General features: G+C 60.7%; 2 protein-coding genes across 6 annotated transcripts; one reads left to right on the forward strand and one right to left on the reverse strand.

Moving 5' to 3' along the window:
• The first annotated feature begins 2,462 nt into the window (after positions 1-2,462).
• On the forward strand, positions 2,463-18,527 carry EPHB4 (EPH receptor B4). The gene is made up of 18 exons (XM_085045085.1): positions 2,463-2,498; positions 2,553-2,636; positions 3,093-3,163; positions 3,834-4,353; positions 5,035-6,144; positions 7,196-7,351; positions 8,209-8,550; positions 9,676-9,797; positions 10,930-11,095; positions 12,080-12,179; positions 12,650-12,705; positions 12,991-13,104; positions 14,553-14,800; positions 15,399-15,617; positions 16,198-16,347; positions 17,097-17,290; positions 17,508-17,681; positions 17,937-18,527. Exons 2-18 carry the CDS (start codon positions 2,585-2,587, stop codon positions 18,037-18,039), a joined length of 3,897 nt encoding a protein of 1,298 aa, XP_084901211.1. The 5' UTR covers positions 2,463-2,498; positions 2,553-2,584; the 3' UTR covers positions 18,040-18,527.
• On the reverse strand, positions 18,426-26,038 carry TFR2 (transferrin receptor 2). Of its 5 annotated transcripts, none has more exons than XM_085045299.1 (19): positions 25,843-26,038; positions 25,397-25,472; positions 25,090-25,286; positions 24,653-24,842; positions 24,436-24,570; positions 24,074-24,179; positions 23,881-24,003; positions 23,340-23,456; positions 22,739-22,875; positions 22,302-22,477; positions 21,805-21,924; positions 21,484-21,566; positions 21,328-21,391; positions 21,121-21,188; positions 20,968-21,044; positions 20,782-20,866; positions 20,378-20,590; positions 19,828-19,968; positions 18,426-19,108 (listed from the first exon to the last, which is right to left on the reverse strand). In XM_085045299.1, the coding sequence occupies exons 1-19, from the start codon at positions 26,021-26,023 to the stop codon at positions 18,611-18,613; spliced, it is 2,787 nt and encodes a 928-aa protein (XP_084901425.1). In that variant the 5' UTR covers positions 26,024-26,038; the 3' UTR covers positions 18,426-18,610. The 5 variants fall into 5 exon arrangements, with proteins under 5 accessions (XP_084901425.1, XP_084901423.1, XP_084901428.1 ...); XM_085045297.1 differs by having other exon boundaries at positions 19,828-19,971; XM_085045302.1 differs by having other exon boundaries at positions 19,828-19,971; positions 25,090-25,294; positions 25,397-25,585; positions 25,843-25,876.
• Between the last annotated feature and the right edge of the window lie 61 nt (positions 26,039-26,099).

Raw genomic sequence — 26,099 nt, forward strand, 5'->3', positions numbered from 1 at the left:
TTACCCCCAACTCCCTCCCAGTCCCAATTTAGGCCCCCCAGTTCCCTCCCAGTTCCCCCCAATTCCCTCCCAGTCCCATTTTTAGACTCTCCAGTTATCCTCAATTCCCTCCCAGTCAATCCCAGTCCATTCCCAGTCCCTCCCAATTTGCCCAGTTTCCCCCCAATTCTCCCCCAGTCCCTCCCAGTTCCCCTCTCTGCCCTCCCAGTCCTTCCCAGTCCCTCCCATTCCCCCCCAGTTCCCCTCTCCGCTCTCCTAGTCTCCCCCAGTCATTCCCAGATCCCTCCCAGTTTGCCCAGTTCCCCCCCAATTCCCCCCCAGTCCCTCCCAGTTCCCCCCTCTGCTCTCCCAGTCCATTTCCAGTCTCCTCCCAGTCATTCCCAGTCATTTCCCAGTTCCCCTCTCTCCCTCTCCCAGTGCCTCCCAGTCCCCCCAGTCATTCCCAGTCCCTCCCAGTGATTCTCAGTCCATTCCCAGTTCCCCTCTCCTCTCTCCCAGTCCATCCCAGTCCATTCCCAGTCCCCCTCAGTCATTCCAAATCCCTCCCAGTTTGCCCAGTTCCCCCCCAATTCCCTCCCAGTCCCTCCCAGTTCCACCCCAGTTCCCCTTTTCTCTCTCCCAGTCCATTCCCAGTTCCCCCCAGTCCCTCCCAGTTATTCCCAATTCCCCCCAATTCCATCCCAGTCCATTCCCAGTCCCTCCCAGTTCCCTCTCTCCCTCTCCCAGTCCCCCCAGTCTCTCCCAGTTCCACCCCAGTCCCTCCCAGTCCCTCCCAGTCCATTCCCAGTCATTCCCAGTTTGCCCAGTTCCCCTTCCCTCCCAGTCCCCCCAGTCCAATCCCAGTCCATTCCCAGTTCCCCCCAGTCCCTCCCAGTCCCTCCCAGTCATTCCTCAGTCCCTCCCAGTCCTTCCAGTCCCCTTCCCTCCCAGTCCATTCCCAGTCATTCCCAGTTTGCCTTCCCCCACCCCTCCCAGTCCCCCCAGTTCCCCTCTCTCCTCTCCCAGTCACCTCCAATCCCCCAGTCCCTCCCAGTTCTATCCCAGTCCATTCCCAGTCCCTCCCAGTCCCACCCAGTCCATTCCCAGTCCCCCAATCCCCCAGTCCCTCCCAGTCCCTCCCAGTTCCATCCCAGTCCCTCCCAGTCCCCACCTCCAGTCCATTCCCAGTCCCTCCCAGTTCCCCTCTCTCCCTCTCCCAGTCCCCCCCAGTGGCTCCCAGTCCCTCCCAGTCCCTCCCAGTCCGCATCCTGCCGCCCCTCCCTGGAAGTTGAGGAACAAAAGCTCTTTTCCTGCGGGGGGGGAGGGGCGAGTTCCCCCCGCGACCCCCGCGACCCCCGGGGGGAGGGGCGGCGGGCCGGGAAACCCCAAAAACGGCCGAAATCACCCCAAAAACGGCCGAAACCACCCCAAAAACGGCCCAAATCACCCCAAAAACGGCCGGGGAGGAGGGGCGGGAGCCCCAAACTGCCACCCTCCTGGGGATTTGGGGGATTTTTGGGATCCGCAAAGGGATTTTGGGATCCCCGAAGAGATTTTGGGATCCCCAAGGAGGTTTTTGGGATCCCCGAAGAGGATTTTGGGATCCTCCAAGGGGTTTTGGGATCCCCAAGGAGGTTTTTGGGATCCCCGAAGAGATTTTAGGATCCCAGAAGAGGTTTTGGGATCCCCAAGGAGGTTTTTGGGATCCTCCTGGGACTTTTTTCGGGACGCCCCGAATTGTCGGGACTCTCCCGCTTTTTTTTTGGGGGGGATTTTTGGGACCCCACGGGTTTTTGGGGTCCTACCTGACTTTTTGGGACTCTCCGCAATTTTTTGGGACTCTCCCCGACTTTTTGGGACTCTCCACCGATTTTTGGGATCTTCCCTGATTTATTTGGACTCTCCGCAATTTTTTGGGACTCTCCCCGGATTTTTGGGACTCTCCGAACTCTCGGGATTCTCTCCCACCACGTTTTGAGTCACCTCTGCATTTTTGGGATCCCCCCGAACTCCTGGGACCCTCCGGACTTCTGGGATTTCCCTGGATTTTGGGGATTTCCCCTGGATTTTTGGGATTTTCGGGATTTCCCCTTGGATTTGGGATTTCTCCAGATTTTTGGAATTTCCCCCCGGATTTTTGGGATTCTCCTGATTTTTGGGACCCCCTGGATTTGGGATTTCCCCCTGGATTTTTAGTATTTCCCCCTGGATTTGGGATTTCTCTGGATTTTTGGGAGTTCCCTAGATTTCTGGGATTTCCCCCGGATTTTTTGGACTCTCCAGATTTTTGGGATTTCCCCCTGCATTTTTGGGATTTTTCTCCCTGGATTTTGGGATTTCCCTGGATTTTTAGGATTTTTCCCTGGATTTGGGATTTCTCCCAGGATTTTTGGGATTTCCTCCTGGATTTGGGATTTCCCCGGATTTTTAGGACTCTCCAGATTTTTGCAACCCCCTGGATTTGGGATTTTCCCCCTGGATTTTTGGGACTCTCCAGATTTTTGGGATTTCCCCCTGGATTTGAGATTTCCCCCCGGATTTTTGGGATTTCCCGGATTTTGGGACCCCCTGGGTTTGGGATTTCCCGGATTTTGGGATCCCCGCCATGGGGCTGTGGCTGCTCTGGCTCTGGGTCCCCCTGGGGCTGGCGGAGGAGGGTGAGTGACACTCCGGATTTGGGGACTTTCGGGGGATTTGGGGACTTCGGGGAGCCCCGGGATGGGGGTTGGGGTCTCCGTGGTGCTTTTGGGGTCTCTGGGAGGGAATTTGGGGTCCTTTTAGGGCAATATCGGGTCGTTTTGGGGGAAATTCGGGTCTTTTGGGGGAATTTGGGGTTCCTGGGGGGGAAATTTGGTGTCCCCGTGGTAATTTTGGGGTCTCGGAAAGGAATTTGGGGTCCCTGGGGGGAATTTGGGGTCTCTGGGGGGGCAATTCGGGTCGTTTTGGGGCATTTTCGGGTCCTTTTGGGGGAATTTCGGGTCTTTTTGGGGGAATTTGGGGTCCCTGGGGTGGAATTTGAGGTCCTTATAGGGGACTTTGGTGTCCTTTGGGGGACTTTGGTGTCCCCGGCGGTGTCCGGAGTGTCTGACCCCGCTGACCCCGCTGACCCCCAGAGACGCTGCTGGACACGCGGCTGGAGACGAGTGACCTTCACTGGACAGTGCACCCGCAGGGGGAGGGGCAGGTGCGACACGGGGGACACTGAGGGGACACTGAGGGGACATTGGGGGGACAGGGTGGGGTCAGGAGGTCACCAACGTTGCTCACCTCTGTCCCCCCCGTGTCCCTCCTGTCCCCCTTTGGTCACTGTGTCCTCCCTGTGTCCCTGAGGTCACTGTCCTGCTGTCCCCAATGTCCCAAATGTCCCCAATGTCCCCAATGTCCCCACTGTCCCTGTTGTCCACCTTGTGTCCCCAATATCCCCAATGTCCCCAATGTCCCCAACGTCCCCAATGTCCCCAATGATGTCCCCAATGTCCCCAACGTTCCCACTGTCCCCAATGTCCCCATTATCCCAAATGTCCCCAATGCCCCCAATGTCCCCATTGTCCCCAATGATGTCCCCATTGTCCCATGCCCCCAATGTCCCCATTGTCCCCAATTACCCCAAATGTCCCCAATGTCCCCAATGTCCCCATTGTCCCCAATTGCCCCCAATGTCCCAAATGTCCCCAATGTCACCAACGTCCCCAGTGTCCCCAATCCCCCCAATGTCCCCATTATCCTCAATGATGTCCCCATTGTCCCCAATCCCCCCAATCCCCCCAACGTCCCCATTGTCCCCAGTGTCCCCAATTGCCCCCAATGTCCCCAGTGATGTCCCCAACGTCCCCATTGTCGCCTCTGTCCCGCAGTGGGAGGAGCTCAGCGGGCTGGACGCGGAGCTGGGCGGGGCCGTTCGCACCTTCGAGGTGTGCTCTGGGCGTGGCCAGCGCGAGGCTCCGCCCCAGAACAGCTGGCTCAGGTCGCGGTGGGTGCGACGCGGCGAGGCCACCACCGTGCTGGCAGAGCTGCGCTTCACCGTGATGGCGTGCGACAGCCTGGCCAGGGTCAGGGGGACGCGGGGGACACGGGGGGACAGTGACAGTGACAGTGACAGTGACAGCGACAGCCTGGCCAGGGTCAGGGGGACGCGGGGGACACGGGGGGACAGCGACAGTGACAGTGACAGCCTGGCCAGGGTCAGGGGGACGCAGGGGACACCTGGGGACAGCGACAGTGACAGTGACAGTGACAGCGACAGCCTGGCCAGGGTCAGGGGGACAAGGGGGACACCTGGGGACAGCGACAGTGACACCGCTGGGAACGGTGACAGTGACAGTGACAGCCTGGCCAGGGTCAGGGGGACACGGGGGACACGGGGGGACAGTGACAGCCTGGCCAGGGTCAGGGGGACACGGGGGACACCTGGGGACAGCGACAGCCTGGCCAGGGTCAGGGGGACACGGGGGACACGGGGGGACACTGCTGGGGACAGCGACAGTGACACTGACAGTGATAGTGACAGTGACAGCCTGGGCAGGGTCAGGGGGACGCGGGGGACACCTGGGGACACTGCTGGGGACAGCGACAGCCTGGCCAGGGTCAGGGGGACACCTGGGGACAGTGACAGTGACACTGACAGTGACAGCCTGGGCAGGGTCAGGGGGACGCGGGAGACACCTGGGGACAGTGACAGTGACAGTGACAGGGACAGGGACAGGGACAGCCTGGGCAGGGTCAGGGGGACGCGGGGGACACCTGGGGACACTGCTGGGGACAGCGACAGCCTGGCCAGGGTCAGGGGGACACGGGGGACACCTGGGGACAGCGACAGTGACAGCGACAGCCTGGCCAGGGTCAGGGGGACACGGGGGACACGGGGGGACAGTGACAGTGACAGTGACAGTGACAGTGACAGCCTGGGCAGGGTCAGGGGGACACGGGGGGACAGTGACAGTGACAGTGATAGTGACAGTGACAGCCTGGGCAGGGTCAGGGGAACACCTGGGGACACTGCTGGGGACAGTGACAGTGACAGGGACAGCCTGCCAAGGACACGGAGGACACCTGGAGGCACTCTGGACACGGCTGGACACACGGCTGGACACACGGCTGGACACACGGCTGGACACACGGCTGGACACAAGGCTGGACACACAGCTGGACACACAGCTGGACACACGGCCGGACCGCACCGCCTTGGCGACGGGGATCGCCTCGACAACCGCGGTCTCCATGGCAACGACCCTGCGAGCATCAATCTCCATGGCAACGACGTTGACAACCACCGGGATCTCCATGGCAACGACTTTCACAGAGTTCATCTCCATGGCAACGACCCCGATGACCCCAATGTCCACAGCGATGACCTTGATGTCCACAGCGATGACCCCGATGACCCCAATGTCCACAGTGATGACCCCGATGACCCCAATGTCCACAGCAATGACCCTGATGTCCATGGCAATGACCTTGATGACCTCAGTCTCCATAGCAATGACCCTGATGACCTCGATCTCCACGGCAATGACCACAATGACCACGATCTCCATAGCAACCACCCCGATGACCACGATCTCCACAGCAACAAGTCCAGTGACCCCAATCTCCTCGACAACCACCCCGATGACCTCCATCTCCACGGCAACCGCTCCGGCCGCAGCCCCCGCGCTGCCCGCAGCCCCGGCCGGCCGTGCAAGGAGACCTTCACGGTGTTCTACCACGAGTCGGACGCCGACACGGCCACGGCCTCGGCGCCGCCCTGGATGGAGAACCCCTACGTCAAGGTGGACACGGTGGCCGCGGAGCACCTGGCGCGGCCGGGCGGCGCTCCCGGCGGTCACTCCGGCCGCGTCAACCGCAAGACGCTGCGGCTCGGGCCGCTGACCCGCGCCGGCTTCTACCTGGCCTTCCAGGACCTGGGCGCCTGCATGGCGCTGCTGTCCGTCCGGCTCTTCTTCCGCCGCTGCCCGGCGGTCACCTCGCGCCTGGCGCGCTTCCCGGCCACCGTGCCGGCCGAGCTGGTGGCGCCGGTGGCCGGAGCGTGCGTGGCCGGAGCCGTGCCGGCCGGCGAGGGAGTGCCGCTGATGTACTGCAGGGAGGATGGACGTTGGGCCGAGCCGCCGGCGCTGGGCTGCGTGTGCGGGGCTGGGATGGAGCCCAGCGAGGGGACGGGGTGCCGGCGTGAGTTTTGGGGTTTTATTGGGTTTTATTGGGGTTTTATTGGGGTTTTTGGGGTTTTTGGGGTGATTTGGGTTGGTTTTGGGGTGTGTTTGGGGTGTGGGGTTTGGGCCGAGCCGCCGGCGCTGGGCTGTGTGTGCGGGGCTGGGATGGAGCCCAGCGAGGGGACGGGGTGTTGGCGTGAGTTTTGGGGTTTTTGGGATTTTTTGGGGATTTTTTGGGATTTCTGGGATTTTGGGGGTGTTCTGGGGTGATTTGGGGTGTTTTGTGTATGTTTATGTGGATTTGGGGTGGTTTTGGGGTGATTTGTGTGTGTCTGTGGGGCTCGGATGGAGCCCAGTGAGGGGATGGAGTGTCGGCGTGAGTTTTGGGTTTTTTTGGGATTTTTGGGGTGGTTTAGGGTGGTTTGGGTTGGATTTGGGGTGTTTGGGGGGATTTGGAAGTGATTTCGGGTGTTTTTGGGGTGATTTGGGTTGGTTTTGGGATGTTTTGTGTGTGTTCGGGGTGTGTTTTGGGGTGATTTTGGGGTGTTTTGAGTTGGTTTTGGGTTGTTTGAGGTGTTTTGGGGGTGATTTGTGGTGATTTTGGGGGGATTTTGGTGTGTCTGGGGTGGTTTTGGGGGGATTTGGGGAGGTTTGGGGTGGTTTTGGGATGCCTTGTGTGTGTTTGGGGTGTGTTTTGGGGTGATTTGCGGTGATTTTGGGGTGCTTTGGGTTGGTTTCGGGTTGTCTGGGGTGTTTTGGGGGCGATTTGGGGTGTTTTGGGTTGGTTATGGTTGGTTTGGGTGGTTTTGTGGTGATTTTGGTGTGTCTGGGGTGGCTTTGGGAGGATTTGGGTTGGTTTGGGATGGTTTTGGGATGTTTTGTGTATGTTTGGGGTATATTTTGGGGTGGTTTTGAGGTGTTTTGGGGGTGATTTGTGGTGATTTTGGTGTGTCTGTGGTGGTTTTGGGGGGATCTGGGGAGGTCTGGGGGGTCCCGGGTGTCCCCGCGGGCTCTCCGGGTTTTTTTTGGGGTTCTCAGGTGTCCCCCTGACGTGTCCCCGCTGTCCCCAGCCTGTCCCCCGGAGTCGTTCAAGGCGGAGCCGGGCGGGGGTCGCTGCCAGCCCTGCCCCCCCCACAGCGAAGCCCCCTCCCCAGGGGCCGCGGCGTGTCCGTGCCGGCCGGGCTACTTCCGGGGGCCGGGGGAGAGCCCCGCTGACCGCTGCTCGGGTGAGGGACCCGGATTTGGGGGGTTTGGGTCATTTTGGGGGATTTGGGGTCATTTGGGGGGGATTTTGGGGGCATTTGGGATCATTTGGGATTTGGGGTCACTTTGGGGTCATATTGGGTCATTTTGGAGGGATTTGGGGTCATTTTGGGGGATTTGGGGTCATTTGGGGGGATTTGGGATCATTTGGGGGGATTTGGGGTCGTTTTGGGGTATTTTGGGGTATTTTGGGGGGGATTTGGGGTCTATTTTGGGGTCCCGGGGGGGATATTTTGGGTATATTTCGGTTATATTTTGGGGTCTATTTGGGAGATATTTGAGTATATTTGGGGTATATTTTGGGTATATTTAAGGTATATTTTGGGGTTTATTTGGGGGATATTTTGGGTATATTTAGGTTATATTTGGGGTATATTTTGGGCATTTTTAGGGTACATTTTGGGGTATATTTAGGATATATTTTGGGTATATTTATGGTATATTTGGGGGAAATTTTGGGGTCTATTTGGGGTATATTTTGGGCATTTTTAGGGCACATTTTGGGTATATTTGAGGGATATTTTGGATATATTTTGCGGCCTATTTGGGGGATATTTGGGTATATTTGAGATATATTTTGGGTATATTTAGGGTATATTTGGGGTATATTTTGGGCATTTTTAGGGTACATTTTGGGGTATATTTAGGATATATTTTGGGTATTTTTATGGTATATTTGGGGTATATTTTGGGCATTTTTAGGGTATATTTTGGGCATTTTTAGGGTATATTTTGGGCATTTTTAGAGCACATTTTGGGTACATTTAGGGTCTATTTTGGGCTCCACATCCACCCCCCCCGACCCCCGTTTCCCCCCCAGCCCCCCCCTCGGCGCCCCGCGCGCTGCTGGCGCAGGTCAACGGGTCATCTGTCCAGCTGTCCTGGAGCCCCCCCCGCAGCGGCGCTGACCGGCCGGACCTTCGCTACCACGTGACGTGCCGCGCCTGCCCCTCCCCCCGCGGGGCGCCCCCCCCCTGCGGCCCCTGCGGCCCCCTGGCCTGGGCGCCCCTCCCCCACGCGCTGCGGACCCCCGCGGTCAGCGCGGCTGGCCTGAGGCCCAGAGTGACCTACAGCTTCCGGGTGACCGCGGTCAGCGGCGTCAGCCAGCCGGGACCCCCCGAGCCCCCCGCGGCCGAGATCAACGTGACCGCGGGGGCTGATGGTGAGACCCCCAAAAACCCCCAAAAAACACCCCAAAATATACCAAAAACATCATAAAAATATCCCAAAAATATTCCCAAAAATATCCCAAAACAAACCCCCCCGAGCCCCCCGCGGCCGAGATCAACGTGACCGCCGGGGCTGATGGTGAGACCCTAAAAACACCCAAAATATCCCAAAACATCCCGAAAATATCCCAAAAATATCCCCAAAAACAAACCCCCCGAGCCCCCCGCGGCCGAGATCAACGTGACCGCCGGGGCTGATGGTGAGACCCCAAAATACCCCAAAAACACCCCAAAACATCCTGAAAATATCCTAAAAATATCCTGAAAATATCCTAAAAATATCCCCAAAAATATCCCAAAAATATCCCCAAAAACTAACCCCCCGAGCCCCCCGCGGCCGAGATCAACGTGACTGCCGGGGCTGATGGTGAGACCCCAAAATACCCCAAAAAACACCCCAAAATATACCAAAAACATCCAAAAAATATCCTAAAATATCCCTAAAATATCCCAAAAATGTCCCAAAAACAAACCCCCCGAGCCCCCCGCGGCCGAGATCAACGTCACCGCCGGGGCTGATGGTGAGACCTCAAAATACCCAAAAATATCCCAAAAACATCCTGAAAATATCCCAAAAACATCCTGAAAATATCCCTAAAATATCCCGAAAATTTCCTTAAAATATCTTGAAAATATCCCTTAAATATCCGGAAAATAACCCAAAAATATTCAAAAAAACCCCTGAAAACATCCCAAAACCATCCAAAAGACATCCCAAGAGCATCCCAAAAACCTGTCCCGAAACATCCCAAAAACATCCCGAAAATATCCCAAAAATATCCCAAAAAACATCCCAAAAACATCCAAATGACATCCCAAAAATATCCCAAAACCATTCCACAAACCTGCCCCAAAACCCCCCAAAAAGCCCCAAAAACATCCCAAGAACCCCCAAAACATCCCAAAAACATCCCAAAAACGTCCCAAAAAAAAAAAAATCCCAAAAACCTGCCCCGAATTCCCCCAAAACACCCCAAAAAAACCCCAAAAAATCCCCGAAATCCCCCAAAAATCCCCAAAATCCCCCAAAATCCGCGCTGACCGCCCCTCCCCCGCAGTTCCTCCCCCCGTGTCGGACGTGGTCAGGGTGGGGGGAGGGGCGGGAGTGGTCACTCTGGCCTGGCCCCTCCCCCCCCTGCGCCCCCCCGTGCTGGACTACGAGGTCAAGTACTACGAGAAGGTGAGATTTTGGGGGAAATTCGGGGGGTTTTGGGAAATTCGGGGGGTTTGGGGGATTTGGGTGGAATTTGGGGAAATTTGGGGGAATTTGGGGGAAATTTGGGGGGATTTGGGGAAATTTGGGTGGAATTTGGGGAAATTTGGGGGAAATTGGGTGGAATTTGGGGGATTTGGGTGGAATTTGGGGTTTTATTTGGGGGATTGGAAATTTGGGGATTTTGGGGATTTTGAGAAATTTGGGGGATTTGGGTGAATTTGGGGTGGATGTGGATAGGATTCGGGGTTTTATTTGTGGGGTTTTGGGGAAATTTGGGGGATTTGGGGATTTGTTTGAATTCGGGGTTTTGGGGGAGTGGTGGAATTTGGGGTTTTATTTGGGGGGATTTGGGGGAAATTTGGGGGATTTGGAGGGATTTTGGGAGGTTAGGGTGTTATTTTGGGGGGATTTGGGGATTTCGGGGGAATTTAGGGATTTTGGGGAAAATTTGGGGGGATTTGGGGTTTTATTTGGCGGGGGATTTTGGGTTTTTGGGGGAATTTGGGGTTTTTTGGGAGGGTGTGATGACTGCAGTTGGGAGGATTTTTTGGGGTGGAATTTGGGGTTTTTTGGGTGGAATTTGAGGGGTTTTTGGGATTTCTGCCCCCTTAGCTGGGTGGGTTTTATGTGTGTATTTTGGGTGTATTTTTGGGTAGAATTTCAGGGTTTTTTTGGAATTTCTGACCCCCAAATTTGACTTTTTTGGGGGTTTCTGTCCCCCTTAGCTGGGGGGATTATTTGGGTGTATTTTGGGTGGTTTTTTTGGGTGGAAATTGAGGGGTTTTTGGGATTTCCGACCCCCGCAGCTGGGTGTGTTTTGGTGTATTTTTGGGTGGAATTTGAGGGTTTTTTGGCGTTTCTGCCCCCCTTAGCTGGGGGGATTTTTTGGGTGTATTTTGGGTATATTTTTGGGTGGAATTTCATTTTTTGGGGGGGTTTCTGCGCCCTTAGCTGGGGGGATTTTTTGGGGTTTTTTGGGTATATTTTTGGGTGGAAATTCAGTTTTTTTGGGGGATTCCTGCCCCCCTAGCTGGGGGGATTTTTTGGGTGTATTTTGGGTGTTTTTTTGGGTGTAAATTGAGTTTTTCCCCCTCAGCTGGGGGGCGGGGAAGGTCCCCCCCAGTTCCTGAAGGTTCCGCGGCCGCGCGCCGAGCTGGGCGGGTTGCGCCGCGGGATCCTCTACGGGGTCAGGGTGAGGGCGAGGTCCGAGGGGGGCTACGGGGACTTCGGCCCCGAGACCACCGTGAGCGCCTCGGGGACAGGTGAGACCCCAAAAATGACCCAAAAACACCCAAAAACCACCCTGAAATACCCAAAAACCCTAAAAACCACCCCAAAATCCCCCCCGAGACCACCGTGAGTGCCTCGGGGACAGGTGAGACCCCAAAAATGACCCAAAATACTCCAACATACCCAAAAAACACCCCGAAATACCCCTAAAAAACCCTGAAATACCCCAAAAATGACCCAAAATCCCCCCTGAGACCACCGTCAGCGCCTCGGGGACAGGTGAGACCCCAAAACTGACCCAAAAACACCCAAAACCCCACCCTGAAATACCCTAAAAACACCCTGAAATACCCTAAAATCACCCCGAAATACCCCAAAAACCACCCCAAAATCCCCCCCGAGACCACCGTGAGTGCCTCGGGGACAGGTGAGACCCCAAAAATAACCCAAAACACCCCAAAATACCCAAAAAACACCCCGAAATACCCCTAAAAAACCCTGAAATACCCCAAAACCAGCCCCAAAATCCCCCCCGAGACCACCGTGAGTGCCTCGGGGACAGGTGAGAGACCCTAAAAATGACCCAAAATACACCAAAACCCACCCTGAAATCACCCCAAATCCCCCCAAAACACCCCAGAATCACCCCAAAACCCCTCAAATCTCCCCCAGAATACCCCAAATCCCCAAAATCCCCTCAAATCCTCCCCAAATTCCCCCCAAATCCCCCCAAAATTCCCACAAAATGTCCCCAAAATCCCCTCAAACACCCAAAAATCCCCCAAATCCTCCCAAATCCCCCCAAAATACCCCTAAATCACCTCTAACCCCTCAAATCCTCCCAAATTTCCCCCAAATTCCCCAATCCCCCAAATTCCCCCAAAATGTCCCCAAATTCCCCCAAATGTCCCCAAATACCCCCAAATCCTCCCCAAATCCTCCCCAAATTCCCCCCAAATGCCCCCAAAGTCCCCCAAATCCCCCCAAATCCCCCCAAAATCCCGTTTTTCCCGCAGAGGGGTCCCGGGGCAGCCCCGGGGGGGTCGTCGGCGGAGCTGCTGCCCTGGGGGGGCTGCTGGTGCTGGCGCTGCTGGGGGGAGCTCTGCTGGCGGCCAGGTGAGGGATTCGGGGGATTTTGGGGGGTTTTGGGGGGTTTTTTGGGATTTTTGGGGAATTTGGGGGGATTTGGAGGGGGTTTGGGGAAGATTTAGGGGATTTTGGGGGGAAATTGGGGGGAATTTGAGGTATTTGGGGGGAGCAGGGGAGGATTTGGGGAGGTTTGGTTTGGATTTGGGGTGGATTTGGGTGTTTTTGGGGTAATTTGGGGTGATTTGGGTGTTTTTTGGGGTAATTTGGGGTGGATTTGGGGTGATTTTGGGTGGATTTGGGGTGATTTTGGGTGGATTCGGGGTGATTTTGGGTGTTTTTGGGGTGATTTGGGGTGTTTTGGGGGTGATTTCGGGTGGATTTGGGGTGGTTTTGGGTGGATTTGGGGTCTCTGGGTGGATTCGGGGTGATTTGGGGTGATTTGGGGTGTTTTTGGGGTGATTTCGGGTGGATTTAGGGTCTCCCTGATGTCCCCACAGGCGCTGGAGACTCCGAGCAGAGAAGCAGCGATGCAGCTCTGTCCCTGGGGGACTCGGTAAGGCCACCCCGAATGTCCCAAAACGTCCCCAAATGTCCCAAAACGTCCCCAAAATGTCCCAAAATGTCCCCAAAATGTCCCCAGAATGTCCCAAAATGTCCCCCAGTGTCCTCACGGGGCTGGGGGGTGGCACCAGGTGACTTCCAGTGACCCCAGGTGACCCCAGTGACCACGGGGTCACTCAGGTGACCCCAAATGACCCAGGGTGACCCCAGGTGTGTCCCCAGCTGTCCCCAGGTCTGTCCCCAGGTCTGTCCCCAGCTGTCCCTGTCCCCCTGCCAGGTGGGAAGCTCTACATTGACCCTCTGACCTACGAGGACCCCGAGCTGGCCCTGAGGGACTTCGCCCAGGAGATCGATGTCACCTGTGTCACCATCGAGGAGGTCATCGGCGCAGGTGGGACCCCCCGGGTTTGGGGGAATTTGGGGGGATTTGGGGCTATTTGGGGCCATTTGGGGCTATTTGGGGTCTCACAGGTACCTCCCACCTGTCCCAGGTGAACTCGGGGAGGTCAGGGTGGTTTTGGGGGATTTTGTGCAAATTTAGTTCGTTTCCGGGTGATTTTTGGGTGGATTTGTCCCGATTTCGTGTCCCCAGGTGAGTTCGGGGAGGTGTGGCTGGTTTGGGGGTGTTTTTTTTGGTGTTTTTTAGCCATTTTTCGGCTATTTTCACCCAAACCTCATCCCCAGGTGAGTTTGGGGAAGTGTGGCTGGTTTTGGGGTGTTTTTGGGGTGGTTTTTTGGCTGTTTTTGGCTGTTTTTTAGCCGTTTTTCAGCTATTTTCACCCAAATCCCATCCCCAGGTGAGTTCGGGGAGGTGTAGCTGGTTTTGGGGTGGTTTTTTGGCTGTTTTTGGCTGTTTTTTAGCCATTTTTCAGCTATTTTCACCCAAACCTCACCCCCAGGTGAGTTCGGGGCGGTGTAGCTGTTTTTGGCTGGTTTTGGCTGGTTTTTAGCCGTTTTTCGGCTATTTTCACCCCAACCCAGGTGAGTTTGGTGAGGTGTGGCTGTTTTTGGGGTGGATTTTGGCTGTTTTTGGCTGGTTTGGGCTGGTTTTTAGCCGTTTTTCAGCTATTTTCACCCCAACCCAGGTGAGTTTGGTGAGGTGTGGCTGTTTTTGGGGTGTTTTTGGCTGTTTTTGGCTGGTTTGGGCTGGTTTTTAGCCGTTTTTCAGCTATTTTCACCCCAACCCAGGTGAGTTTGGTGAGGTGTGGCTGGTTTTGGGGTGTTTTTGGATGGTTTTTAGCTGTTTTTCTGCTATTTTCACCCCAACCCAGGTGAGTTCGGGGCGGTGTGGGTGTTTTTGGGGTGGTTTTTGGCTGGTTTTGGCTGGTTTTGGCTGGTTTTTAGCCGTTTTTCGGCTATTTTCACCCCAACCCAGGTGAGTTCGGTCAGGTGTGGCTGTCTTTGGGGTGATTTTGGCTGGTTTTGGCTGGTTTTGGCTGGTTTTTAGCCATTTTTTGGCTATTTTCACCCCAACCCAGGTGAGTTCGGGGAGGTGTGGCTGTTTTTGGGATGTTTTTTGGCTGGTTTTGGCTGGTTTTTAGCCATTTTTCGGCTATTTTCACCCAAACCCAGGTGAGTTCGGGGCGGTGTAGCTGTTTTTGGCTGTTTTTAGCCGTTTTTTAGCCGTTTTTTGGCTATTTTCACCCCAACCCAGGTGAGTTCAGGGAGGTGTGGCTGTTTTTGGGGTGTTTTTGGCTGTTTTTGGCTGGTTTTGGCTGGTTTTTAGCCGTTTTTCGGCTATTTTCACCCCAACCCAGGTGAGTTCGGGGAGGTGTGGCTGTTTTTGGCTGTTTTTAGCTGTTTTTTAGCCGTTTTTGGGCTATTTTCACCCCAACCCAGGTGAGTTCGGGGAGGTGTGGCGCGGGCGGCTGTCCCTGCCCGGCCAGCCCGAGGCCGAGGTGGCGGTCAAGACGCTCAAGGGCGGCGCGGGCGAGCGGCAGCGGCGCGAGTTCCTGCGCGAGGCGGCCAGGATGGCGCAGTTCCGACACCCCAACGTCGTCCGGCTGCGCGGAGTGGTCAGCGCCGGACCTCCGGCCATGATCGTCACCGAGTTCCTGCTGCACGGCGCGCTGGACGCCTTCCTCAGGGTGGGGACGGGGATGGGGACAGCGGGGGGATTGAGGGGACATTGGGGACATCGGGGACATCAGGGGGATTTGGGGACATCAGGGGGATTTGGGGACATTGGGGGCATTGGGGGGATTGGGGACATTTGGGACATCAGGGACATTATGGGGATTGGGGACATCGGGGACATTGGGGGGATTGAGGGGACATTGAGGGCATTGGGGACATTGGGGGGACATCAGGGACATTGAGGGCATTGGGGACATTGGGGGGATTGTGGACATTGGGGACACTGGGGACATCAGGGGGATTTGGGGGCATTGGGGACATTGTGGATAATGTGGACAGTGGGGACATTGGGCCCTCAACACAGGGATGGTGACACAGAGATGTGACCTCTCCTGTCCCCCCTGTGTCCCCCAGGGGACATTGTCCCCACCCCATGCTGTGTGGGATCGCAGCCGGGATGTGGCACCTGTGTCCTGCAGTGTCCTGCAGTGTTCTGCAGTGTCCCCTCACTGTCCTGCAGTGTCCCCTCACTGTCCTGCAGTGTCCTGCAGTGTCCCCTCAGTGTCCTGCACTGTCCCCTCACTGTCCCCGCTGTCCCCCCGTCGGCAGGGCCGGGAGGGGACGCTGTCCGCGCTCCAGCTGGTGGCCATGCTGCGTGGCATTGCGGCCGGCATGCGCTACCTGTCCGAGGCCGGCTTCGTCCACCGCGACTTGGCCGCGCGGAACATCCTGGTGGACGCTCACCTGGTCTGCAAGGTGTCCGACTTCGGCCTGTCCCGAGCGCTGGACAGTGACAGGGACAGTGACCCCACCTACACCAGCTCCCTGGTGAGACCCCAGGCCACCCCTGACCGCCCGGTGACCACCCAGGTTTGGGGGGATTTGGGCGGATTTTGGGGTCTCACAGGTGTCAATTCACCTGCGCCAGGTGAATTCGGGGAGGTGTGGGTGGTTTTGGGGGCATTTGGGTGGATTTAGGTGTTTTTTGGGGTCTCAGGGTTGTGTGTCACCTGCCCCCCAGACATTTGGGGTCTCCTCGGGGAGTTTTGGGGTTTCTTTGGGGGGTTTTGGGGTTTCTGTGGGGGTTTTTGGGGTTTGTGTGGCAGTTTGGGGTTTCCTGGTGGTTTTTGGGGTTTCCTTGGGGGTTTTTGGGGTTTCCTGGTGGTTTTTGGGGTCTCCTCGAGGGTTTTTGGGGTTTCCTTGGGGGTTTTTGGGGTTTCCTGGTGGTTTTTTGGGTTTCCTGGTGGTTTTTGGGGTCTCCTCGTGGGTTTTTGGGGTTTCCTTGGGGGTTTTTGAGGTTTCCTGGTGGTTTTTGGGGTTTCCTGGTGGTTTTTGGGGTCTCCTCGGGGGTTTTTGGGGTTTCCTCGGGGGTTTGGGGTCTCCCTGACCCGCTGACCGCCTGACCCAGGGCGGGAAGATCCCGATCCGCTGGACAGCCCCCGAGGCCATCGCGTTCCGCACCTTCACCTCGGCCAGCGACGCTTGGAGCTACGGGATCGTCATGTGGGAGGTGCTGAGCTTCGGGGAGCGACCCTACTGGGACATGTCCAACCAGGACGTGAGTCACCCTAAAAACCCAAAATTACCCCAAAATTACCCCAAAATTACCCCAAAACCGCAGCTCACAGGGAGGTGCTGCCGTTCGGGGATGTGTCCAGCCAGGACAGGAGTGACCCCCAAATCTAGGGGTCCCTAGGACCCCCAAAATCCCCGAATTTCCCCAAATCCCACTCACCTGTCCAGGTGATCAATGCCATTGAGCAGGACTATTGTCACTGTCACTTGTCCCCCCCTGTCCCTCACCTGTCCAGGTGATCAATGCCATCGAGCAGGGCTATTGTCACTGTCACCTATCCCTCACCTGTCCCTCACCTGTCCAGGTGATCAATGCCATTGAGCAGGACTATTGTCACTGTCACCTGTCCCCCCCTGTCCCTCACCTGTCCAGGTGATCAACGCCATCAAGCAGGACTATTGTCACTGTCACCTGTCCCTCACCTGTCCCTCACCTGCCCAGGTGATCAACGCCATCGAGCAGGACTATTGTCACCTGTCCCTCACCTGTCCCTCACCTGTCCCTCACCTGTCCAGGTGATCAATGCCATCGAGCAGGACTATTATCACTGTCACCTGTCCCCCCCATCCCTCACCTGTCCCTCGCCTGTCCAGGTGATCAACGCCATCGAGCAGGACTATTGTCACTGTCACCTGTCCCTCACCTGTCCCTCACCTGCCCAGGTGATCAATGCCATCGAGCAGGACTATTGTCACTGTCACCTGTCCCTCACCTGTCCCTCACCTGTCCAGGTGATCAACGCCATCGAGCAGGACTACCGGCTGCCCCCCCCGCCGCGCTGCCCCCCCGCGCTGCACCGCCTCATGCTGGACTGCTGGCAGCGCGAGCGCAGCGCCCGGCCGACCTTCCCCACCATCGTCCGAGCGCTTGACCGCCTCATCCGGCGCCCCGAGAGCCTCCGAGTGACCCCGCCGGACAGCCAGGGGTCAGCTGGGCTGGGGGCGGGGCTGACACACCCGGGGGGCGGGGCTGACACACCCGGGGGGCGGGGCTGGCACACCTGGGGATGTTGGGGTTCTCTTGGGGGGATCCTTTTGGGGTGTGGCTGTGGGGTGGACAGGAACTCTTCACCTGGGTGTCCCCTGAACACCTGAGCTGCCCAGGCCGCGGCTCTGACCTCTGACCCCTGCTGTGTCCCACAGCTCCTCCCCAGCCTGCCTGGAGCAGCGCAGCCCCCCTGGACCCCCCGGACCCGCCGGACCCGCCGGACCCTCGGTGGGCGAGTGGCTGCAGAGCCTGGGGCTGGGCGGCTACGAGGAGCCTTTCCGCAGCGCCGGAGTGACCGGGCTGGAGCTGCTGCCGCGGCTGAGCGGCGAGTACGGCGTGGGGACACAGCGGAGGGGACATGGGGACACCGGGGAGGGGACATGGGGACACTGGGGTGGGGACATGGGGACACCGGGGAGGGGACATGGGGACACCGGGGTGGGGACATGGGGACAGCGGGGTGGGGTGGGGCACTGGGGTTGGAGCTGCTGCCGCAGCCACGAGGAGATGGGGAGGCTCTGGGGGACGCAGTGACCCCACAGTGACCCCGCAGTGACCCCGCGGTGACCCCCGTGTCCCCCCAGGGACCTGCTGCACATGGGGGTGACGCTGGCCGGACACCAGCAGCGCATCCTGGAGGGAGCCCAGAGCCTGCGGAGCAGCGCCAAAGGAGATCCCCAGTGCTGACCACGCCCCCAGCCCCACCGGGGCAAGATGGCCGCCAGGGAGAGGCACTGAGGGGAGCAAGATGGCTGCCGGGACAATATGGCTGCCAGGACAGTGTGGCAATGGGGACAATGTGGCTGCAATTCCAATATGGCTGCCATTCCAATATGGCCGCCCGGAATATACAGCTAACGCTCCAATATGGCTGCCATTCCAATATGGCCGCCATTCAATATGGCTCCACCCCAATGACCTGGTGGGCGGAGCCTGTGAGGGCGTGACCAACTATGGAGTGGCCATATGGGTGTGGCCAACTATGGAGTGGGTGTGGCCAGCTGGGCGTGGCCTCCACTGGGTGTGGTCAGACTGGGTGTGGTTCCACAGTGGGCGGGGCTGGTGGGCGGTGCCTGCACTGGGCGTGGCCGGTGGGCGTGGCCTGCAGCGCTTTTATTGTCCCGTTTCGTCCCCAATTCCGGGGCAGAGCCAATAAATGCAGCCGATGCAAATGAGGGGGCGGGGCCATGTCCCGCGATGTCACCGAGGCCACCACCGAGGTGTCCTTTGTGCCAGTGTCCCCAGGTGTCCCCAGGTGTCACCAAAGGCCACCCCGAGTGTCCCCAAGGCTCCCCTTGTCCCCAGGGCCACCCTGCTCCCAGGTGTCTCCAGAATCCCAGGTGTCCTCCCGGCCCAGGCTGTCCCCAAGGTCCCCAAGGCCACCCCACCTGTCCCCAAGGTCCCCAAGGCCACCCCAGCTGTCCCCAGGGTCCCCAACCCCCCTGTGCTCCCCGATGTCCCCATGGTCCCCAACATCCCCAATCCCCCCCATGTCCCCACAGTCCCCATTGTCCCCAAGGCCACCCCTGTCCCCGAGGTCCCCGCGGTCCCAGCTGTCCCCGGCCAGCGCTCCGGCCGTGCCGCGCAGCGTCCAGGACAGCAGGGCCAGGCGGCGGCGGGCGCTGTCCCCTCGTGTCCCCGGTGTCCCCAGCTCGGCCACCAGCGCCGGCAGAGTGTGACCTCCCCGGCCCAGCAGGACGTGGCGGAAGGGAGTGACCAGGGGGGACACGAATGGGGACAGCAGCGACGCCTCGGCCTGGAGGGGACAGGAGGGGACACGGTCAGGGGACAGGAGGGGACATGGTCAGGGGACAGGAGGGGACAGGAGGGGACAGGGAGGGGACACATGGGACAGGAGGGGACAGGGAGGGGACAGGAGGGGACACAGTCAGGGGACAGGAGGGGACAGGGAGGGGACACAGGGGACAGGAGGGGACAGGGAGGGGACACAGGGGACAGGAGGGGACACGGTCAGGGGACAGGAGGGGACATGGTCAGGGGACAGGACAGGACAGGAGAGGACTCAGGGGACAGGAGGGGACACATGGGACAGGAGGGGACAGGGAGGGGACAGGAGAGGACACAGTCAAGAGGACAGGAGGGGACACGGGACAGGAGGGGACATGGTCAGGGAACAGGAGGGGACACGGTCATGGGACAGGAGGGGACAGGGAAGGGACACATGGGACAGGAGGGGACAAAGGGGACAGGGAGGGGACACGGGACAGGAGGGGACAGGGTCAGGGGACAGGAGGGGACATGGTCGGGGACAGGAGAGGACAAGGAAGGGACAGGAGAGGACATGGTCAGGAGGACAGGAGAGGACACAGGGGACAGGAGGGGACAGGGAGTGGACAAGGAGGGAACAGGAGAGGACACAGGGGACAGGAGGGGACAGGGTCAGGGGACAGGAGGGGACAAAGAGGGGACACATGGGACAGGAGGGGACAGAGGGGACGCGCAGGGGACACTGACGGCCATGAGGCGCGCGTTGAAGCCGCGGTTGAGGCGCTCGTTGGAACTGTCCGATCCCGACATGTCGCGACGGAGCGACGCCGCCGCGCGCACAACGCCCCCCCTGGCCGAGGAGAGGCACTGCAGCGACAGACCGCGCGCCTGCTGGGGGGAACTGGGTTAGACTGGGAGGGACTGGGATGGACTGGGAGGGACCGGGAGGGACTGGGATGGACTGGGAGGGACCGGGAGGGACTGGGAGGGACCGGGAGGGACTGGGAGGAACTGGGTTAGACTGGGAGGGACTGGGATGGACTGGGAGGAACTGAGTTGTTATACTGGGATGGACTGGATTAGACTGGGAGGAACTAGGAGGGACTGGGTTTTTATACTGGTTTGGACTGGGAGGGACTGAGAGGGACTGGGATGTTATACTGGGGTGGACTGGGCGATACTGGGCTGACCCAGGGGGGCACCGGGTGGGACAGCAGCGACCCCCCAGTGTCCCCCAGTGACCCTCAGCGCCCTCCCAGTGCCGTGCTGGTTCCATACTGGTTTGTACTGGTCTGACCTGCAGCGGCGCCAGCTGCCGCACCAGCGCGTCCCCCAGGGCTCCGGGGTCCAGCGGCAGCCGGGGGTCGTGCGCCAGGCGGAGCAGGAGCTGCGCGGCCACCGCGGCCACCGCCCTGGTCACCGCGGGCAGCCGTCCCCTCAGCCGCCCCCCCAGCCGCGACAGCGTGTCCTCCGGTGTCCCCAGAGCCGCGCGGGAGCCACCGCCCAGGGCCTGCAGGGGACAGGGGACACCGTCGGGAGGGGACATGGGGACATGGGGGGACACGGGGACACGGTCAGGATGGGCACAAGGGGACAGAGGGACAGGGGGGTATCAGGGGACACAGCCGGGGACAGGCACAGGGGGACACAGGGGTGGTGTGGGGACACCTGGGGACACTCGGGGACACCCAGAGGTCCAACCTCGTCAAAGCCAAGCTCCAGCGCCGGGACTCCCCCGGCCGCCGTGAAGGGAAAAGCGCCACACTCGGGGGACAAGGGGCGGATCCTGCGGGGACACGGGGGGGACGTGGGGACGCAGAGGTGTGACACAGCTGTCCCCAGGTGCCACAGGTGTCCCCAGGTGTGCCACAGGTGTCCCCAACTCACACGTCGCTCTCCCAGCCCCGCCCCGGCCGCGTCAGCTGCTCCAGGAGGCTCTTCCCGCCCTCGTTCGGACTCTCCACCTTTTTTGGGGGGGGTGGGGGGAGGTGAGGGGGGAAAGCCCCTCCCCCACCCGCCCCGCCCCCGCCCCTCCCCCACCTGCTCCAGGGCGCTCTCGATCAAATTCACCAAAGTTGGACTTGTTTTGACCACAAAGCGATCGGCGCCTGGGTGGGGGAGGGGAAAGGGGGGGTCAGGGGGCGGTCCGAGGTGGGGGAGGGGAAAGGGGGGTCAGGGGGCGGTCCGAGGTGGGGGAGGGGCGACGCCCCCCTCCCCAATCGGGGGTCGGAGGGGGGAGGGGCGCACCCAGCACGGCGCGGTCCAGGCTGATGTAAGCAGCGACTTTGGTGTGCAGGAGGTCAGGGTAGCCCTGGGGGTCACGGGGGGGTCACTGAGGTCAGTGGGGTCACGGGGGGGTCACTGAGGTCAGCGGGGTCACCGCGGGGGGTCGCGGGGGGTCACCTCGAGCCACTCGGTGGCCCCCAAATGTCCGAACTCGCCGCCATCCCAGCTGACGAAGAGCAGCGTCCGGCGGAGCTGGACCCCTGTGGGGGCCAAAGGGGGGGCCGGAGGGGTCCCAGGGGTCACCCAGGGGTCACCCAGGGGTCACCGGGGGAGCCCCACCCCAAATGTTGGGGTCACCCAAAGGTCAGGGAAGAGCCAGGAAATCCAGGGACCTCCCCTCCCCCCATGTCACTGCAATTTGGGATCTCCCAAAGACCCCCGGCCCCGCCCTGGCCACACCCCAGCCCCGCCCCGGCCACGCCCCAGCCACACCCTCACCCTCTCGGCCAATGGCGGCGAAGAACCGGGCGAGCTCCAGCAGCAGGGCGGTGCCCACGCCCGAGGCCGCCGCCCCCGGCCCCAGCGAATCACGTTGAGCCCCCACAATGACGTAGCAGTCTGGGCGGGGCCAAAGTCAGGGAGGCCACGCCCCTCCAGCTACACCCACCCAACAATGGCTCCGCCCCAGTCTCATCTCCACCCCAATGGCCACACCCATTTCTTGCCCCACCCACTTTGGCCATGGCTCCACAATGACCCTGCACTAGCCACACCCACACCCAAATTAGCCACGCCCATCCAACCCCAATCTGCCCTCCTATGGCTCCACCCCTTCCCATGACCACACCCAGGTTCTGACCACACCCATGTCCACGCCCCTTTCATGCCCCACCCAGACTGACCACACCCCCATATCCTCCAGGCCACACCCACCTCAGCCACACCCCATTGACCACGCCCATTCCCGCCCCACCCCGCTTGGCCCCGCCCCTCACCTGGCTCCAGCCGCCCCCGCAGCGCCCCGAAAACGCTGGTGAGGGTCCCGGGGCGGGTGCCCCCCCCCACCCGGAGCTGCAGGCGCCGCCCCCCCGGGGGGGGCAGGAACTGCAGGAACCCCCCGAGACCCCCGGGGGACACCCAGCGCGGGGGGGCGCGGGGACCCCCGAGGACCCTGGGTGGGAGGGGAGATGGTTAGGGGGGTTGGGAACCCAAATGGCGAGGGGGAGATGGTTAGGGGGGTTGGGGAACCCCAAATCCCTAAAATGGGGAGGGGAAAAGGTCAGTGGGGCTTGGGAACCCGAAATCCAGCCCAGGCCGGACACAGGGTTAGGGTGGTTTTGGGGGAAATCCCAGATTTGGGGGGAAGTCCCAGATTTCGGGGGCAAATCCCAAATATTTGGGGAAATCCCAGATCTTGGGGTTCGCCCCGTACCGCAGCAGCTTCGCGGCCGTGTTGGCGCTGATGGGGTGCGCGGGGATCGGGGGGACCCCCGGGGGGGTCCCGGGGGGGGCGCGGCCGGTGAAGGAGGGGAACCCCCTGCTGAAGGGGTCTCCAGCCCCATCCTGCACCTGCGGGGACACGGCAGACCCCAGACCCCCAAATCATCCCCAAAACCTCCCCAGAGCCCCCAAATCATCCCTGAAACCCCCCCAGACCCCCCAAATTATCCCCAAAACCCCCCCAGACCCCCCAAATTATCCCCAAAACCCCCCCAGACACCCCAAATTATCCCTGAAACCCCCTCAGACCCCCCAAATTATCCCTGAAACCCCCCCAGACCCCAAATCATTCCCGAAACCCCGACCCCCAAATTATCCCCAAACCCCCAGCCCCCAAATTATCCCTGAAAACCCCAGCACCCCCAAATCACCCCCAGACCCCCAGCACCCCCAGTCTCCCAGACCCCCAAGCCCCCACCCCAGCACCCCAGAGCCCCCAGATCTTCCCACAAGACCACCAGAGACCCCTCCCACCCCAAAACTGACCCCCAGGACCCCAGGACCTCCCAATGTCCCCCAGCCCCCCCACTCACGTGGACAGTCACGGCCGTGTCGCCCCCCAGCCCTGAGCCCCCCCCGGGTCCGGCCATGTCCAGGGGGTCAGGGTACAGCAGGACCCCCACGGCCCCCTCCCCCGCTGCCGCGGCCACCTGCGGGGAAAATGTCACAGGGAGACCCCAAACCCACCCCAAACCCACCCCAACTCACCCCAAACCCACCCCAAACCCACCCAAAACCCACCCCAACCCCACCCCAAACCCACCCCAAACCCACCCCAAACCCACCGCAAACCCACCCCAACCCACCCCAAACCCATCCCAACCCCACCCCAAACCCACCCCAACCCACCCCAAACCCCCATTTTGGGGTCCCACCTCCTGGGCTGGGGTCCTCTCGTCCCCCCCATTGTCCCCCCAGGTTTTGGGGTCTCACCTTCTGGGCGGGGCTGCCCCTCCCCCCCAACGCTCCCAATTTAGGGGATTTTTTGGGAATTTTTGGGGATTTTTTTGGGAATTTTTGGGGATTTTTTGGGGATTTTTTGGGGATTTTTTTTGGGAATTTTTGGTGTCTCACCTTCTGGGCGGGGCTGCCCCTCCCCAGCCGCAGCAGCATCAGGTGTCCCTTGGCCGAGACCCCCCTGGCCCGGAGCTCGGCCAGGTCCTGCGGCCGGCCGTAGTGACCATAGACCAGCCCGCCCTGCCGGCAGCGGTCAGCGGGGGTGAGCGGTCAGTGGTCAAGGGGTCAGGGGTCAGGGGTCAGCTCTCACCGTGGCGTTGCCGGGCGAGCTCCAGGCGCAGAAAGCTTCGGGGTCAAGGCGGAGTCGCTCTAGCTCCTCCCCCTCCGGCCCCACCCAGCGCAGGGTCACCTCCCCCCTGGGGTCAAAGGTCATGGGGTCAGGGTCACTCTACAACTCAACTGTGACCACCCCCAATGACCCCAGGGACTTCTGACCTTCCCTGACCCCTCCTGTGCCCCCGAATGACCACCCTGACCCCTGTGACCCCCGTGACCTCCTGTGACCTCCCTGTGACCCCCCTGACCCCCCTGTGACCCCCATGACCCCCCTGACCCCCCTGTGACCCCCCTGACCCCCCTGACCCCCCTGTGACCCCCCCGACCCCCCGTTACCTGACCGGGAGGGGGAGGGGCTGTGGGCGGCTCCAGGCCCGGGTCAGCCCCGCCCCCGCCATGGCGCTGAGCACTGATTGGGCCAAAGCCAGGCCGCGCTCTGACCCCGCCCCGTGCGGCCCCGCGCTGACCTCCCTGCGGACAGGGGTCACCGGGGTCAGCGGTCACAGGGGGTCACAGGGGTCACCGGGGTCAGCAGCGGTCAGTGGTCACTCACCGGACCCAGGACTCCACTCTCTCCTCCACCAGGTGGCGCCGCAGCAGCTCCCGCAGGCGGGGCCGAGGGGGCGGAGCCTCTATGCTGGCCCCGCCCCAAATGCCATCGGGGGCGGAGCCTCCCGCTAGAGACCCCGCCCCTACGGCCCCGCCCCCGCACGGGGTGTGACCAATCCCGGCCACCAGCAGCCCTGGGGGAGGGGCCAGAGGGGGCGGAGTCAGGGTAGAGGCGGGGCTGTGGCAGTGGGCGGGGACTGGGGACAGTGGGGACACTGAGGGGACACTGGGAGACACTGGGGGCCAGTGGGGACAGTGGGGACACTAGGGGACACTGGGTGACATGGGGGGGACATTGGGGACACTGGGGGACATTGGGGACACTGGGGGGACACTGAGGGGACACTGGGGGACACTGAGGGGACACTGGGGGTTCCATACCCAGCAGGAAGGCAGTGGCCGAGCCCAGGGCCAGAGTGGCCAAGGGGTGGAGCCACGGACGGCGCCGGGGGCGTGGTCTGCTCCGGGGGCGTGTCCGGGGGCGGGGCAGCCGCACGGTTGGCTCCTCCCCCTCCTCGTCATCGTCCTCGTCGCCCCCCCGGGGGTCTCTGTGCCGCGAGTAGGACACAGGACCCCCCCTGGGGGGCTGCGGTCACGGTCAGGGGGGCTCGGGGGGCTTCTGGGGTCCCCAAAACCAGGAACCCTTCAGGGGTCCTCAACCCCCGGACTGTCACCCCCAGGGCTTTACCTGTCCCCGGAAGCAGCGCCTGAGGGTCTCCATGGCGGGCGGGGGGCTTTGGGGGTCCCAGCGGCTCCGGGAGGACCTGGGTGGGGTGGGGGGATCCCGAGGGTCCCGGGGGGGTGCCGCAGTGATTTGGGGGAGTCTGGGAGGGTCTCGGGGTGACCCCAGGGGCTCCGGGGCAGCTCAGCGGGGTCCCTGGAGCGTTTCGGGGTTTTTCGGGAAGGTTCTGGGGGTCCCCAGAGGCTGCGGCTCGCCCCCGCCAAAGGACAGACTTTGCCCCCGGCCGGACTCTGCCCCTCAGCCACCCAATCCCTGCGTCCCCCCAACCCCCAAAACCCCCCGGACCCCCCAGAGTGACCCCCGAGCCACCCCAACCCCCCCCGGCAGCACCGAACCACCGAAATCCCCGAAAAAAACCCCAAAATCGCTCCCCCCTCCCCGTTCCCGCTCACCCGCGGCCGCCGGACCCGCTCTGGCCCCGCCCACCAGGTGAGAAAAAGGGGCGTGGACTGGCGGGGGCGTGGTCAGGGTGGGCAGTGGGCGTGGTTTGTGGTCGCCGGGCTGTGGCTTACAGTGGTCAGGGGAGTGGCCAGCAGAGGCCCCGCCCTGGCGCCGCCAGGTCCTGCCGCCCATTGGCCGAGCCGGACACTGACCGGGAGGGGTTTGGGGGGTCCAGGGGCGTTCCGGGGGGTTCGGGGGGGCTGAGGGG

The sequence above is a fragment of the Lichenostomus cassidix genome, unplaced genomic scaffold (assembly GCF_008360975.1).
Source record: "Lichenostomus cassidix isolate B80296 unplaced genomic scaffold, HeHo_3.0 HiC_scaffold_34, whole genome shotgun sequence".
In the NCBI taxonomy this organism is placed as follows: Eukaryota; Metazoa; Chordata; class Aves; order Passeriformes; family Meliphagidae; genus Lichenostomus; species Lichenostomus cassidix.